Below are 18,376 nucleotides of genomic sequence, written 5' to 3'. Positions count from 1 at the left end.
AACAAGGCTATTGAGACAGAAAAGACTCTTGAGAAGCAACCCAGGACAAAGGAAATCTTGAAAGAATGCACATGCACAAGCAGGCATACACAGCCGCACACGTCCATTAAATGTGGCTGCCAGTTTGCTGCTTTGACTGTAGAAACAAAAAGATCAATTGAAATTCATAACATACAAAAAAACCAGAATCTCTGAATATTGCATAACTTCAGCATAAGTCATTTCAGGTGTCGGTGTATTGAGTACTAACAAGATATTGATATTGATACATGGGAATTATATTTTTTTAACGTGGACATTTCCCTTTCCCCATTTTGCTGACCGGAGCTGAATCACTTTGTAATGATGAACATTGCTTATGGGGGGGTTCAACTCAGGGAAGTGGTGGTGGGGGAGATATAGAAATTGTTACTTAATGCTGGCTCTCTAGAGCTGTTTCCAACCCCCCAGCACATTGTGAAGCCCAAGGTAGTTGCATTTAAGCTGCTGAATGAGCTTTCATTGCTGCTGCTACTGAAGAAGAATTGAGGTCACTCAGGCAGCAATAACTTTGAAAAAATGACCCATCTACACCCAAACAATAACAGAATCCCCCTTTTTATGTTGGCAACGCCCACTGCTTTCTGTTCATTTCAAGACTCCCCACGTAGATGCAACTGTTTGACCAGCCTTCTTCTGAACAACTTAATTAAGCAAAAGAAAAAGTGTCAGTTACTGCCAACCTCAGAAAAACACAGAGCTATGGAGGTAAAAAGGGTGGGCTGCATTAACCCACATTTCTTAACTGGTTAACGAAAGGAAAACTTTGCTTTCTAGTGCTGCCAAGAATATTCTTTCACCAGCTTGCTATTCAGATGATCAAGACATATTGTTTTGTACATCACACCAAACACAATCAAGAGCTTGCCACAACCTATGTCTTAACAACTGGAATTAAAGTGATCCTGAGAATTACAAAATCTTTGTCAATACACAGCACGGATGCTCTCCCTCCCTCCTCCCTCTCTCAGCCATTCTCCATTCATTTTGAACGGCACAGGGGGACCAAACAGATTGTTCAGTGCTTTGAAACCGGGAAGGGTTTTAATTCTCTTCATTCTCCTTGAACCACATACAGCCTGAGAAATCTCAGCGTGGGATATTTGCTCCTGACTCTCATAAAAAAACTTTTGGAAGATGGGAATGGATGTGCCATCTATTGCATTGCCCAGATTCACATCCAGGTTTGTAGGGAGATCTCTAGAGCGGTATACAAATTCAAATAAATAAATAAATAAAATAAATAAATAAGCATCTGCATGGATACACACCCTACAGCGCTGCAATAACCACCAAGATGAGAAGGAATAACAAATAAAAAGTAACATTTCCGGAGAGATTTGAATTTCTTTTGAAAGGAATAAATTCTGGTACACAGGTATGAATGGAGGCTATTCCAAGTGATGTGCCATTTATGTACATAGCACATTGTATTGCCTCATCCATTCTTCATACTGATGGCAACTGAAATAAAAATGATTGACAGACTTATAGTGAAGCAGCATACATGCAAACATATATGCACATATCAGGCTTTCCCTTTTGGGGCTGAATAACATTATGCAAAGTCCAGAAAAGAGGTACAAAATCAATAGTAAGGGCAAGAAATTTAAAGGTATAAAAATACAGCTAAATCTAATTTACAACAATACTATCCATTATGTTTCTCCATGTCATTCTCTCTTTGCAATTCTCTTTGCTCCCACCTTGTCCATGTACTAGTTTTGTGTTACAAAATGAAATGATTAAAATGATGACCCTCAGATATTGCCAAATTACTATTTCTAGCATCCCTTACCATTGGCAAATCTAGTTAAATGATATTGGGATGTATAATTAGAAAGATCTGGAGGGACATAAATTCCTAGATCTAACATAGATCTTCATAACAAACAAGAATTACTTTCCATCTAGAACAGGTTCGCCTCTCATTGTAAATATATATTTCATCTCTTAGCTTGATACTGAAGTGTTTTTGTGGGACACCACATTTGAGAAGGCTGTCCTCAATATATATGTAAACAAATATGTGGGTGCCTCAGTTTCTGAATATTAGGATTATTTATAAAGGGGGAGAATGAAATTAAGATAAGTTAATTAAATTAAATTAGATCTGGATCCTGACTTAGTCATAAAAAACCCCCATCGAAATGACTAAGATTTATTATTGATTTAAATTAGAATCAATGAGTCTGTTTTAAGTATAAATAAATTTGGGACTAAAGTCAACATACTGATATCAGCCATCCCTGCTGAGGTGGTTCTAAATATTTAAAGATCTCACAGAAGACCGTAATCCTTAGAAACATTGTTAAGAAACATTCCCCTTATTTATCAGCACAATTGTAGTCACCCAAATGAAAAGCGTCCATTCAATACATCCTAGTTTCTCATGTTAGTTGGTTCACAATAAAGCTGCTAGAATTGTTGCTTCCTCCTTCAGCCAATTAATAATAAAATAGTAAGAAATGAGCAGTCCCTCCTTTTTCATCCTGCAAGCATTTCAGTCTTTCTGCCCAACAGTACAGAAACCATAGACTTTATTGTGATTAATATCTGGGAGTGTCTTGAACAAGGCTAACTTGATAGGGGGCTCTTGTTGGATGAAATTTATGGCTGGGTACTTCCTCAGCAAGACTTCCCACGTTGAATTGTTGAGCACCATTGACCTTACTACCCAGCACAAGGCAAGGGGAGGGGTTAGTTGGAGACTGGCTTTACAGAGATGTCTGGTAACTGTGGAAGGTGCAGAAATCCAGAAGGGGAATAACCCGAATCCCTTCCATTGGAAGGGGCTGGTGAACAGAGGTCAGAGGGAGGTGTTCACCAGGATGCGAGCTTCAGTATTTGGGGGCAGTTTGGTTTTTTTGATTAGTGCAGTTCATGGCCGGGCCATCCCACCTGAATAACAATCAGTTTGATTCACAGCAGTCCTGAAGAGGGCAAGGGATGCCTGCAGAGCTGTGCATATGGAGCCAAGCCTTGGGAAGTTCAGAACCTTCTTAGACCCAGATGGTTCTGACTGACACATTTGGCAACAGACCAGTAGCCACCTATGGGAACAGAAAAGCAATCAAGATGTTCCATGCGAAAACAAAGCCAGATGGGAAGGAAAGTGCTGCTTTTGTGTTATTGGCCATTCATGAATTGGAGACTCCTCTGTGGTTGCAGTTGTTTTACAAGACAGTTGTTAACAACAGCTTTATATTCTTTTTTTTTTCATTTAAACCAATCCATTAACCATTACCTATTTTTAAGAATAGATCTTACAAAAGGTAAGATTTCAACATTCTTGTAGAAATGCTTTGTAAAAGATTTTTTTTTTTTTAAAAAAAATGTTATTTGGGGTTAACAAAAGGCCAGAATCACAGAAAGCATTGCTTGCTCTTCTGGTTCCAGCTTTCAGGCAGGCCAAATGCCACTTTCCTTAATGCTAATCCACCACTTTAGGGAAAGTTAAAAGCAGTAGAAACCAAGGATTTTCTGATAGGTTTCTGTTGCTTAGTTCTAATACAATCGTCCCAGATAAGCAATGAGTTTAGAAAGAAGGATGTACAGCCCACATGCATACATAACCACACACACTACACATAGATCTTTAGGCCATACTTTGCTGGGAAAGATACAAGCTTTATTATTGAGATTAAGAAAAGGCAAGGAACTTAAAAGCACTCTAGGTCAAGTTGTAGGTCCAGCACTTTATCCCACAATGGTCAAACAAATGTCACAGGCAAATCTCAGTAAGTGTCTGATCACTGTGTTCCTCAACAACTAGTATTCATATGCATCTGCCAAGTTTTGTCAAGAACAGCAGCAGCAACAACAACAACAATATTGGTGCAGAGGCATCCATAGAGTGTGACAGTTTCATCAGAATGACAAGACCAGACTTCCAATGTCATGATACAATGCATATACAAAAGGGCCAAAGCTTACAGTATGTTGGGATAGTGAAATCTTGGTTTTTGTCTTCTGCTGGATCCCCACCCCACCCCCATCATGCCTCTGTGGCTGTGCATGCACTGAAAAGGATTCAGAAGAATTGCTCAGGATCTTGTACATGCACAGGGACAGTGCCTCTCTGCTATACATTAAAAGACATGTGTCTTTTTCTGGGCTTCACATGAGTCTCAGAGAAAATGCCACCGTTATTAGAGACATTAATAAGTGTATCCCTTAAGTAGTGGTTTCATTTTTTTCAGGCTTGTGTGAGACTCTGAAGCCCTTCTCCTAAAACATTTTCAAAACCTGCCCACTTACTTATACATTTATTCCATAATTATGGAATATGGACTATGTTTCTAAGCTGACTTTAAGTGGGAAGGTCTCCAAAGGCAGTTTACATATAAAAAATCAACACATTCATAAAACCTACAATAAAATGAAAATACTACTGTAATGAAAACATTCGTCCTAAATATCAAAATCCAAATTCCACAAGCAACCCTGGGCAGAATAGTGAGACCTGTTAACCTCTTCCTATTGTTTTCTACTTCAGAAAAAGATGAACAAGCAGAAACAGTGAGGCCGCCCACTCTAAGGGACAGCAGCAATTGCCCCCATATCTTGGGAGGATGGATCAGGAAACCAATCCCTGAACTTGCCTTCAAAGGTGTAGTTCTTTGTTTGCCAATGGCTGAAAACAATTTAAAGAGCAACTCAGACTGGGGAAATAGTGAATGGTGGAACTATCTACCTATTGCACCAGTATGATTTCTAGTTAAATTAACAACCTTACCAGTCTATCTCCAAAAGCTTATTAGTATGCATGATGCTTCTAGACTGCCTAATATAGATTGTCCCATGCATAGTAATGGTTGGGATGAATTCACCTCAGGGCCTTTTAAATCCCCTAAAATTCTTTGAAGTTTAGCCAAGTTTGGATACAATACAATATGATTTGAGGAGATTCCCAGTGTGCTTTGCATGCACTATTTGTCCTTGGACTGTGTATTATTAAAATTAAATTTAAATTGTTAAAATGTGATCAGCTGGGATCAATAACTGTCTGCAGCAGTTAAGCTATAATATTTTTTTTACTTTATATTTCCTTATTTCTTATTTCTTGCTATTTTACCATTTCTCAACAGTCTCTTCATATGAAGCAATTTTCAGCAATTGTGGACTGAGAGGCCTTGTAAACATACTATCCCATGAGTCAAAAACTCTCCCTTTGGCTTGGACTTGCTATAAAACAGGGGTAGTCAACCTTGGCTCTTTTATGACCCGTGGACTTCAATTCCCAGAATTCCTGAGCCAATGAAACCTATCCCGGGCACAAAGAAATATCTCAAAATGATCTGAGTCGAATGCTATTTAAGTTCCATGGTCAAAAAGAAATAATAAAAAGATTAAAATAAATGGTAGTTGTGCAGAAGATTAATTGACTGGAGTTTCATATTGTTACTAAGTAACTTTTTCCTGCTGTACAGAAAAAAAATGAACTTTTTTTTTTTTAAAAAAAATTCAATACTGGTAATGTAATTGGGTAACGTAACAAATGAAAAAAAATACATGATTTTGGTGTGGGTCTTGAAAAATTGAAAATAATTGAAAATCTGCTGGAAAACAAGCAACAGGGCCAATTTTCTTTGCATCATTTCCACTGGATACCCGAAGTTCAATTTTCCTTGGAAGAACACTTCAAGAATTATCTCTCTCTCTCTTTTTTGTTCACAGGAGTATAGCTAAGACCTTGTTCCATATTCTGTGCTTCTTAACTGGACCTCTCTTCAGTGTCCTATTCCAGAAAAACAGTAAATCAGTGTTTAGTGACCCTGTCACACTACGATCTCAATCTTTTGTTCTTCAAAATTGGCCGTCCTGTTTTCACGTGAGAGCCTTTGGGCAGGGTGATTAAAGACAGCTATCATTCTACTTCAGAATACAATTCAGTGAATGGGAAGAGACAAGGAAGTACCCTCTTCAAGCATATTGTGAAATTTAAAATATGCACCCCTTGAGATTGAATCATTATTGAGTTAGACCTTTATAAGACAAGTAAAAAAAAAAAAAATCTGGCTTATCAGTGTCTATGGAGATTCTCAGTCATCCTGGTCATAGTTGTCCCAAAGAGGCTTTTTCACGAGGCAACTGAACTTTCTTGTTTGACTTTGAAGAGTTTCGCTTCTCATCCAAGAAGCTTCTTCAACTCTGACCGGATGGTGGGGAATGGAAGGATTTGTACCCCTTGCAGGAAGCTTCCAGCTTCCACTTATTAAAACTGGTGGAAAAGGTATGCTCTTATTCATCATTATACATCATTCCAAAGTGGAATGTTTTCTTAAATCTGAGCTGTACTCTTACTTACACAATAGAACGTAATGTATGATGAAACTAACTAAGCATCATTAATCTGATTGCTGCTAACTTATGAATGTATGTTTGTTTTCATAAGGGATGAACTGTCTCCAGAAGTATAAACTGAGAAGATAAAGAGTCTTTGTTAAGTAACCTTTCCTTTGCTAAACTATTGGCAGACCTCTACTAATATGTTGATTCTTAGCAATTTTCCAAACTTCAAGTAGCAAAATTGTAGATGAGTCCATTGAGATTCACTTCTGAACAAGTGTAAATAGTGTTGCAGCCATAATGTTCAATGTGCAGACAGTATTTAAACATAGTACATGTGTAATTGTGCTTTGAAGTGGGCCTTGGTCTCTGCCACTGGAGAGTAGATAGAATCTAATCTTTCATTATATGCACCTTCCATTGAAAGTTCTGTTAATGGCATCATGGTTTCTAAATTGCCTTCACCAGTAATTAAGTTTTCTCAATGGAACTAAATTATCATTACGGTTGATCGCACAGGCAACCAGATGTTTAGACTGATTTTGGCATATTTGTTCACCTTATTATTATGGTTAGACACAGCCAGATGTTTAGATTGGATGTGGATTTTTTTATCCACCTATTGAGTCCTTCCCAAGGACCTGAGATAGGCAGAAGTTGTTCGAGTTGCAGGATATAAGCTGTTCCAAGTAAAACTGCCTTTTGCAATTGACTGATGGTGATTTTGTCAAGGTGTTCAAGGTGTTCCAGTGGTGCTCCAAATGCTTTGGGATTACACTCAAGTTATTTATTACTGCTGGTACTATCTTAGGTTCCTTTTGCCACAATTGTTCTATATCTGTTTGCAGATCTTTCTATTTTGTGATTTTATTAAAGGGTGATTTCATCCTTTAATAATGGTAAAAAGGGAGCAACATTTCTTCTTTTTAACTACCTCTCAGAACAAGCTGTTATTCATTTGACATGTGTGCCACAAAAACTTTGTTTCAGGAGTTTATTTCACTGATAATGAGCTATTAACCAAACAACTCAACCGATTAATGAACAAATATATCGGATTGCATCTTCTCACATTTTGGTGGCAATGCAAAGCATGCATTTTATGTTGGTCAAGAATTAGCTAAACATTTGTTTAAAGGAAAAGAGCTTGGTGTATGTTCTCCAACTCCTGCATCTATGAAACTGTTTATCAAAGAATGTAACAAGTTCAGGTGTAACAACAAACTTCCAAAGTTTGAATATATATTGGAGAAAAAAGTTAATGGCTGTTTTTATTAATTAAAAAACAACTCTCCCAGATTTAATATGTTGGATTACAACCCTAATCATCAGCCATGCAGGCTGGAAATAATTGAAATTGTAGTCCAAAACATCTGAGGTTTCTCCAGTTAGTGAAGGCTGATTAAAAAAACAACCCACAAATAACCTAGTGTTCATTTGGCATTAATTACAGCATGGGTGTTCTCTTAGGATAAAAGGAAGGTGCTTTCATGGACTGAACTCCTATAATTAGCAATATTGATATTTTGTGGAGGGGGGGGAGTCAGGAAGAGATGTATAATTTACTATAGCAGCTTTTGGTAGCTTTTTGTAGCTACCTGATTATAGCTATTCTATTCTTGACTCTTGCTTAAGAGAAACTTAATGGAATTAAAAATTTACTTGGAAGAATTATGCATGGACTTCCATGAATAACTATAACTCTTAGTTCCATCTTATTAACTAAAAGCAATTTAGAGATAAATACAATGAATTTTAATGAAAAGCAAAGAATGGAAAATTGTTTAAGTGGCCAAAGAAAGTTTATCCTATTGTGATGCAAGCCAAGCTATGCCAGCTATATGTAAATGTATGCAGTAGCTTGTGTGCATGTGTCCACTTTGAAGTTGCCATCTGAATTTAATTCTGCCTTTGTGATTAAATCAGGCCATTACATTTAATCTCACTTAATAGTAAGAAACGCTCTTTGTTGTTTTCTATAGGCAACATATTCTGCCCCTAACATATACAGCTTGGCATTCAGACTTTACTATTAATCCCCGATGGCTGATAATTGCTTCATCTCCAAGTTCTCTGTCCAATTCACAAGAGAACTGATTGCAACTATTCTTCCCCTATACATTAATGCACTGTTTTGGTCTTACTTCTTTGGCTCAGTGAACCCTATCAAGCTGTCCACATTTTCGGGGCATGTGGATGTATTGTAAGTTGTTAAATTAAATTCTGCACTGCCCACCCCCCCTTTCTCAACCATCAGAATCTATTAGCACCACAAGTTAGCTTGACTATCAACTAAGGATACTTTTCTACTCAAGAACCTGATTTAAAAAAAAAAAACAATCCCCCCCAAATGTCTGTTTCATGTGCATAATCTGTGGTCTTCCACCTGATGATTTTCTACTTAAAATTTCATTACCACAGCTGGATCAGTGGTTTGTCTGTATGTTCAATCGTTGATCTTACAGTTGTGATCTTACATGGAAGGTGGGAAGTGCTGGGGTGGTCATCGGAAGTTGAGCTTGACTGAAAGGAATTATTTTAGTAAACAACACACCAAATTCCTGGCCTTAGAATTTAATTCTAATTGTGTATATGTCAATAGAAGCTGTTTTTGCTGATTGCTTATGAGGAGAAACAGATCTATTCCCCTTTGTACTGTGTCCTCTTTCTCCTTTAGAAGATTCTACTGCTTGGTGGGTTGCAAAAGGGGAAAAGAGGATTCTATATACTAATGGAAGTCTGCTAACATGACTCCGGATTCTGTCTTCTATATTTGTTTATGTGGATTTGTTGGAGAAATGGTGGGTGTGACAAGGTCTAATTAAAACTCCTGATATAATGTGACCAAATGGCACTCGTGGAACAATTCCTTATGCAGGTAGCTACCCTGATTTCTCCTATTGTAAAGAAGTGCCTGTAACTTCTTAAGGCTGCAGATGCTTTTCCTTAATCTCTGCCAGGAAGTAAATGGATCTTTGCATTCAAATGTTCTTCTGCCTCATCAGTCCCTGCATCAACTCTCGGGAGCAGGAAAAATTATTACAGAGTAGAATAAGCAACATGGCACTAAGGATGAGAGCTCCATTCATAGAAAAGTAGTTCCCCCTGTAATCCAGATCATGGACAGCAGCTATAAAACTTGCCCTTAAATTCAGTTTATAATCATCAACATTTTAGTTGTTTCTATATTCTTTAAAATCCTCTCAGATGGAGAGAAGCCGTCACTCAAGGAAGAGCATCTGAATTATAAGCTAATAGTCACAGCTTAATATATCTGAGGTCTGCAGGTAATTCTTAATACTTGGCTCACATTTAAAGATGAATTATATAGTTTTATAGACTACCCCAGTTTTAAACCAATTTGCTTTAATTTCCATGGCTCTTATTGTTTGCTCCATGGCATTTAAATCAGATTTCAGTACCTCACCTCAGAGTTATATGTTGTCAGAACTGTATGTTGTTTGGGCTCAGACAAATATAGCTGAACCCAGTTTAACAGGCAGTTGAACTCATGTCATTCCAAGATTTTTTCTAATCCAAATCCAGGCTATGTTTTTACAGGAAGGACAATATAAAGGAATTAAATAAACAGAAGACATGCACATGAAGATCCTTTAGGTACAAAGCAGCTGCTTCTTGCTGAAAATGATACAAAAGGAGAAAAAGATAGATAAATTGTAAGCCATGGTGAAGAATGGTAAAAAGTTGTGAGCTTCAGCTACTCTACAAATCTTCTGATTCCTGGTGATCACACTGTCTAATAAATTACCAGGACCTTTGGCATCTCTTTGAATTAGGTTACATTCAGGCATAGTTGAAAACCAGAGGATTTTTAAATTTAGTGGCCGTGAAGTGGGAGGTTACACCCATTAACATGAATAAAGCAACTGATGCTCAAGACATGACATGGAGGACTTGAGTAACACACCAAGAATAACATCAGGCACTTGGGTTAGACCAATATATTTCCCCTTTCTTTCCACGAATATTGAATATTTTTTCAATTTGAAGAATTATGCATTTTGTTATTCTCTATGTGTAGATAATCATCTACACATAGATGATTTAACAGGTCAGGCACTCCTGGACTTCTCTTGGTCATTGATTGATTGATCCTAGATTGTAGCATTGGGACTTTCCTGCACCTCTGGTCTGTCATGCATGAGCTCTGAATAAAATAGCTAATGTATTGCTAGTTTTTATACTGTAAAAGCTATTGCACAGAGAAAATCATTTTTTTTAAAAAAAATCCACAAGATTCCAAAAAGTTTCTTCAAACCATGTTTTTAAATGTTAAATATTTTAAACAAGTGAACTTGTGATTATTATTGACATCCTTTCATCTGTTATCTCCTTTGTTGTTTTTTATATTTTTTTATAATAAGTGTTTTATTTATTCACTGTTTTAGCTGTGTTGTACACCACTCAGAGTCGCCTTTATAAATAAGATAAATAAATATGTCCTATACACGAGCATTCCAGAGTTTTTTTATTATTTCATCTGATCATGAGTACTTTTTTTTTGTTTTTCTGAAATTAATTGGGGAATTCACAGATGGGAACTATCAGACGGGCAATCCTTGACTTCCAACCACAATTGGGGTCAGAATTTCCATCACTAAGTGAAGCCTTCGCAAAGTACGATGTCACATAACCGCATCTCTTAGCAGCGGTGATCCCAGCACTCACCACTGTTATTATTAATCAAATTCCATTGGTCATTAGTTGAGACCCACCCCAATTTAAGCCATCAAACCTCAGCTGCCCCAGCCCAATCCCGGCCACAATCGCCCTAGCCACCCTCAACTCTGACACTACAGCCGCCTCAGCTGAATTTCACTGTCTTCTTGCTTCTCTTCACTTAGGTGTGCCTGCCCTGGCCCTTCCCAAGGCAGCTGTAGCCATGTAAAGCCATCTTCCCCAGATCTCATGAAAAAAGCATGGTCCACGACATAGGGAAGGAAGCCTCATGTGGCCAGCAGCTGCTTTGTGAGGGGTCAGGACAGGCATAGCGTGGTCAGGAGGAGGAGGAAGAAAATGGGGAAGGTCAACTAGGGCAGCAGGGGCTATGGAGGGCAGGGGGTCAAAGGGGAAATAGGGAGGTGGGGGAGTCGAAGTGTGCTTACTATCATAAACATGGGTGAGGTGACAAACACCCAAATTTTGATCACACGACCATGAGGCCACTACAACAGCTGTAACTTCAGGGACCAGTCATAAAATCCCTTCATTCAGTGCTGCTGTAACTTCAAATAATTGCTGAATGAATGGTTGTAAATCAAGGACTGCTGGTACAGTCCTTTGATGACTGGAGAAAGCTACAGCTGCAATCTTGAGCTCATCTACCTTGGCATACATTCTGAAATCTTCACCAATTTCTCAGTACATACTGAGTACATACGTCCTGTTAAACTATGGTTTCTTTTAACCAAGATTTGTAAACAACAGTGTCTTTTTCAGATATCAGTCCAGGCCAGCCAAGATTTGCTAACTTTTCCAAATCAGTCAGTCTGACGAAGGGTTTCGATAGTGGACAAGACAACAAACTGCATGTATTCTTCCTATCTTACATAGACTTTCCTGCTTTGCTTTGCTTTCCTATCCAGATTAAATCATCTCACCAAAATGAACACAATCCTTGTAAAATATTCTCAGTTCATCATGCTGTTACATTGACCATGTTCATACAATATGTTGAGCAAGACAGTTTAAATACTACAGGATTTTTTAACTCATTGTGTATGGTTCTTTATATGAAGTTTCACACCATTATTTGAAACACTACATGGGTGCCATGTTGGACCCATTACTTGAGCTCTGTAATCTGAATGACACAATAAATCTCAAATCTCCATTACAAAACTGCATATGGGGTGCTCAAAACTGGTACCAATTAAGGTTTCTTGCTCAGCATATTCATATTACATTTCTGCTGAAGTAAGAGTATTCTGTAGTTCTGGTGGAACACTAGATTGCTCTCCCAGAAAAAAACAGATAAAGTAACTGATCCTGCCTTTCATCATAGAGATGTGTCAAACATTTATCTTCAATGTAATGTATCTCATTCATTGTGAACCTAATGAATGCTTTAGAGAAACTACATTGAAATGAATGGAAGGTAGTCTCTACAGCATTAACTATACAGCGCCCACATCCTGCTTTTAATATAGTCTGTTCTAAAAATGATTTGATTAATTTTGCTCTGTATTACCTTTTCACCTAAGCATCAGCAATTCTTCAGATATCCAGTGTGATTTTCTGACTATGCAGTTTTTAGATATGGTGCAATATTCTTATCTTATTGAGAAGTTTAAGTTGGTATTATTATTGGGATTGCTATAGAGCAGGGTTAACAAACTCGCAACATCATGTGACATGTTGCGACATATTGTAACTTTTTTGCCATTGCCGGCAATGGGGTGGGCGCGGTTTCTCTATGATGCATCTGGCCCGGGGGCGGCAGTTTGACACCCCTGCTATAGAGGTATATTCATTTTTGCTATTACAGAAAAAATATTAAAAATCATTTATATTAATCCATTACATTAAGACAATAATAATGCATCAGAGTACTGTGCATGCAAAAAGACCACAATATTGGTAAGAAGCCTACAATCACTCCACTCAAAGTTGTGAAGTCAGTACATTCATTTCTTTTTCTTTCTGAGTGCAGTTTAGAAGTGTTCTGATAAATTCTGTTCCTGGTTCCCTAAAAGTAAGGCTCACTAGTTCAATTGATCTTATTTCCTAAAGGGTGTGCTTAGGATTGAAACTCTAATATTAAAAATGTTATTGCTATATAGATATTTCAGTTGCTGGCATATGAACAAAAGTATGTGAATAACATGGTGCTTAAACTAGTTTAAACAAAATCAGTGAAGAACCCATAACACTGGGATATTAGCTCATTAAATGAACTAACTAATTTATAAGATTTAACTTCTCCACAAGCAGATAGGTTGCTTTAAGTAATTTTTGAAAACCAAGTTGCGTTATTTTCAAACAATGCAATAACTGTGGATTGTCACTGATAGACAATCTACAACTAATATAAGTAGGCAATAAATATACAAATGTCAGTTTCAAAGTTGCTAAGACTTTCACCAATACAAGAGAGACTAGTCATTGTATTGGACAATGGAACAGTAGGACTTAAGCATAGTTAAGTTTCACTGATTTCATGGGAAAAAAGCCTGAGTACACCTCGGAAATCAGGAACACAGATGTGATCTTATACATTTTTACTGAAAGGAAATTCCACTGCACTAGGAGCAACTAAATTTCAAAAAAAAAATTACATGATATTTTGATTAGCTAAGTATTGGCTGGCCGGCATATATGTTGAAAACATTGCTCAAAGAATACTCATTGAATTGCAGTTAAGTTTCAAGTGGTGTGCCACAGGGATTTAGTCCTAGACTTGACTCATCATTATTTTCATTAATATGGATAAGTAGGTGGAAGCAGTGCTTAACAGATTTGCAAATTACACAAAACTCAGTAGGACAGCTAATATATTAATATACAGGAAAAAAAATCAAGACAATCTAGATAGATTGACTGAAAAAAAGAATGACATTTAATAGAAAGAGAAAATTCTTCATGTAGAAAATCAAATACAAGATACTGAATAGGGGAATCAGTTGCTAAATATGAATCAGCTGGCATAGCTGCTGAAAAGGCAAATACAGCTTAGTATATTTTTCAAATCCCAGAAGTAGAGAGCTATATTACATTCTTAGTATCACAGTTTCTGGGGACTTAAGAGAGAGAGAGAGAGACTCTGAAATATTGGAACAAGTGCCCAGTATAAAGCCTTACCAAGATTATCCAAACACTGAATATTTAGTCAGGATCTCAACTAGAATCTTATGGCATTTCTGAATGTCACTAAGCCATCACTGAAGTTTGAAAACTTTTCTCCTTGCTGTATTAATGCCAAAAGTCACTGCTGTAGTGTGAATCCTGCTCGCCTTACAAGAAGAGCCTGAAAGAGTTGGGCATGTCTAAGCCTTCAGAAATAACTGAGGATGGTAAGACTCATAGTTTTCAAGTGCCTGAAGATGGTTCTTATAGAAGAATGGCTTGTTCTCTGCATCCCAGAGTGTGGGACACAGATTAAGATGTCCAATTACAGGAAGTTATTCCAACTGACCAAGCAGTTTGACAATGGAACCCATTGCCAAGGGCTGTGACTCTCCTCTGCTGGATGTGCTCAATGAGGCTGGACGCCCATTTGCCTGGAATGCTTTTTCATTTGGATTTTGCACCAAGCAGAGGAAAGCTTCTTCCACTTCTGGGGTTCCATGATCCCTCTTTTACAAATCTTAACAGGCTTGGTATGGATTTCAGGTCCCGTGCAAAGCTACGTCATCAGGTGGTCAGCTTGGGTTAGAGTTGGACGATTTAACCTCTTTAATACAATTGCCCCATTCTGACCCTCTTCTTCAAATGGTACCCGAGGGCCAAAATCAAGACTTTTGTCCCAGTGATCGCGCACCCGATTTAAACCGTCCCTTTCAGGGTCTTGAACATTCTCGCCTGTCTGCCCCGTGGTGCAAACCGTGTAATAAAAAAGGAGAAGCCGCCAGGCTCCTCGAGTCCTCCGGGCCGCCGCCCTCCCACCATTTTCCATCGCCGCCTGCTGGGCCCCCTCCATCTCCATCCCCCCCCCCTCAGCTCAGGAGGGCCAGGCTCATTTGGAAAACTGCGTCTGCACCGCGGCCACCCCGAAGCCGGAAGGAAACAAATGAGGGAACTTGCAAGCGGCGCAGGAGCAAAGGGTAGCCCCATCGGGGACGGGCACGTGGCCGCACGGTTGCTCCTCCAGGGCCGCCGCCGAGAGGTATTTGCTGGCCGGTCGCAGCCTGTCCGGGTGGTGGTGGTGGTGGGGCAGGTGGTGGTGGTGGCTCCCGATCCCCGGCGTTAGCAGCACCGGGCCCGGGCCCACCGCGGCGGCGGCAGCGGCGGCGAAGAGAGGCAGTCCAGCCAGCAGCAGCCTGGGACCCGAGGAGCCGCTAATCTCCCCGATGATTCTCCGGAGCTCTTGCAACGAGCTTCCCAGCAAAAGAATGTAATTCCGAGCCAAGAGCAGCGTGGCGATTTTGGAAAGCTTCCGCCCGGGCGAGCTCTGGCAATGGGCCGTCGAGTAAGGCAGGATCACCTCTCGCAGCGCGTCCATGGCCAAGTTGAGGTCCTGCATCCGCTTCCGCTCGCGGCTGTTGATCTTTCTCCGCAGCAGCTGCTGCTCGCTCTTGCTGCCGCCCGCCCGGGGGGTCCCGGTCCCGGTCCCGGTCCCGGATCGCGCCTGGAACTGCTCCGCCGCAAAGTCCGGCCTGCTCTCCTCCGCTTGTTTGGGAAGCAAGGCGGAGGGGCCCTGCGTGTAGCGAACCAGCTCGTAGGAAAAGTGTTGCCTCAACATGATGGTGGCCCTGCGGGGTTTTCAGATCAGGCAACGGGCTGTCATTGCGTGGAAAAAAAACTCGGGAGAAGAAAAGGCGGCAGGGATTTGCGGTCAGCTGGATAAGGAGAAATAGTTGGAAAAAAAGGGGGGGGGGTAAAGATCGACCGATCAATTACTGTTTTAATCTCCCTGCTGTGATTAGCGCCGAGATGTGAGGAAACCGATTATTGAACGCAGATCCTCTAACTCCAACCTTGTCTTAGACGAGCAAAAGAATGACAGGCTGCAGCCAATGGGAGAGCAGATCTGGAGGAAAAGAGACGCTCATTGGCTGCCGCAAGATGCTCAGGGAAAACGTTGCGGTAGACAAGACCTTGATTGTGAAGTTTGGTGCTCCATTTTTTCAGCGTTGAGTCTCCTGGTAGCTTAGTCCAAACTTCCAGACAAACCCGCCCCTCACCTGTGTTTTCTAATTATTGCTGATATTATTGATGCCCTTTTTTTTTTTTGCAGGTCCAGAATTTATAAACGGGCATTTCAGATGACAATTTTAAAATAAAATAGGACCAAGATCATGTGCACTTCAAAGATAGGTTCACACACACACTCTTACGTACTTCTCTGGATTAATGTCTGCCAGTTTTTGCTTTCTTCTGCCCCATGGGTTGTTTTTTTTTTTTTTTGCATTCAGAATCTCTTCTTGTAGAGAAGACAGTTGTGAATAAAAGTTCTTGACATGTTACGTGACCCATTTGTGTATGGTACAGTACTGGCAGAGATGAATCTGCCAACCTCTTATTACATAAGATAGCAAGAAAGCAAGATATGTCTACCCAAGTCTCCTGCTTTTCAGCAGTGGATAATATAATGGCATAGCAAGCGAAGTGTATGGATGTTATATATTTTTTCCTTCTCTAGTCCTTCATAATTGGAATTCAGAAATATCCAGTTCTCTCTGGCCTCACTCCATGTTTATGTCCTTGTTTCTTGAGTCCCAGTCCTTCATAGTTGAATACAGTCAGAACTAGGAATAATTGGTAGAACCCTCCTGGATCAGATGTTAGGCCATCTAATTCATTCTTTGTCAAACAGTAGCAATTGGATGCACACCAGGGAATATCTCAGATGTGGACCAGGGAGCAGTAGCCCCCTAACAGCCATCAAAAAAGTAGCTACTCATAGCCTGATCTTCTATAAAAGTGTTCATTCCCCTTTTAAAATCACCCATATCAACTAAACCATATCAATTAAACTGCTACCAGTTTAACTATATGCTGTGTGGAAACTATTTCCTTCTGTCCACCATTAATCTTCTTTTCAGTTTCAGTGATGACCTTGAGTTCTAACACTGAGGGAGGGAGGAAGATCTTACCTCATAAATCACAGAAACCATAAGATGGGTGGCAAATAAATGACTGATAAATAAATATATGCCATGTATGATTTTATGTGCCTTTATTATATCTCCTCTGATGTAACTTCCATTCCAAATTAAAGAATACTGTTACTTTAACTTTTATACAGGAACTGTTGTAGCTCCCTAATCATTTTTGTTGTAATAGTTGCATAATCTTTAACAATATAATATGCCTAATATTCTGTGTGATGTATGGACAGTGTTATTTTGGCAGTTCAGTTTTCAATTTTCTTCCTAATGATTTTAAGCATGGAATTTACCTTTTTTAAAGCAGTCGCAGGCTTGGTTGACATTTTTATTGAGCTACTCACATGACTTCAAATCTGTGGTAAGTCCACACTAACTCAAATCCATTAATTAATTGATCTCATTAAATAACCCAGATGTTTTGTGTCAGCAATATCACTTGATACTAAAGTGCATTTTCCATGTAAAACCTGTTCCTTCAATTGAGAAAGGACCTATTGCAGTTTTTTACAGTCCCTTTTAACATGATCACCCTAAAGATTTTGATATAAACTGCCAATATGGCCTCTTCACTATCAGCCCTCCAGATCACTAGTACATCTGTTTTTTTCTCCTAGTTTGTACCTAAATTTTAATCAGGGAGGTATACGTTCAACAGCAGATAATCAGTCCAAATAATTCTCTCTGCTGTTTTAACTGAATTCCATAGTGAAATAACAAACTATTAGGTATATAGGAGAGCACAATAATCTAGCTGCAGTACACATAGGGGGGGAAAAACTACAAAAGTTTACTCAGTGACTTTAAACAAAAACATTAAAACATACTAAAAAGATCATTTTATAAATGTTATAAGTTTATAAAAATGTGGATAACTACTTACTGCAATTAAGAAAAGGAACAATATAATGAATCATGGCAGATTTTCTAGTTTTAAAATTAAATGCCTTAATTTCTATATCTTCTGGCCAAGCCTGTTTTTTTTTCCAATGAGAAGAAAATTATAGTCTGTGTTGACACAGAAAAAAATGCTTCTGTGTGTGTGTCTGGAAAGAGAGCGAGAAGTCTCTTTTCCTTTGTAAATGAGTTTAAAATAGGCCATTAACATTGATTTTAAATTTTGGAATAGCTTTAAAAGTATCCCTGTGTATAGGACAGCTAAACAGTCTTAAAACAATGTGATTCAGTGTGCTGTGAAATTGCATCCACAGATCTATAAAGCTGATTTCAAAGAGTGAATTTCTTTGGAAATTAAAAAA

The 18,376-nt window shown here is 38.9% G+C and overlaps 1 protein-coding gene across 1 annotated transcript; it reads right to left on the bottom strand.

Annotated features, from left to right (window-relative positions):
• Positions 1-15,025: 15,025 nt before the first annotated feature.
• OLIG1 (oligodendrocyte transcription factor 1) lies at positions 15,026-15,751 on the bottom strand. Its single transcript, XM_015819723.1, has one exon. The coding sequence runs from the start codon at positions 15,749-15,751 to the stop codon at positions 15,026-15,028; it is 726 nt and encodes a 241-aa protein (XP_015675209.1).
• Between the last annotated feature and the right edge of the window lie 2,625 nt (positions 15,752-18,376).

Source organism: Protobothrops mucrosquamatus, unplaced genomic scaffold (assembly GCF_001527695.2).
Source record: "Protobothrops mucrosquamatus isolate PMUCROS unplaced genomic scaffold, P.Mucros_1.0 scaffold_149, whole genome shotgun sequence".
Lineage (NCBI taxonomy): Eukaryota > Metazoa > Chordata > Lepidosauria > Squamata > Viperidae > Protobothrops > Protobothrops mucrosquamatus.
Note: the sequence above shows the minus strand (reverse complement) of the source record. Positions and strands in the feature narration are given on the sequence as shown.

Excerpts from the sequence above, each read along its gene's own strand:
- OLIG1 (XM_015819723.1), bottom strand. The coding sequence starts at position 15,751 with ATGTTGAGGCAACACTTTTCCTACGAGCTGGTTCGCTACACGCAGGGC.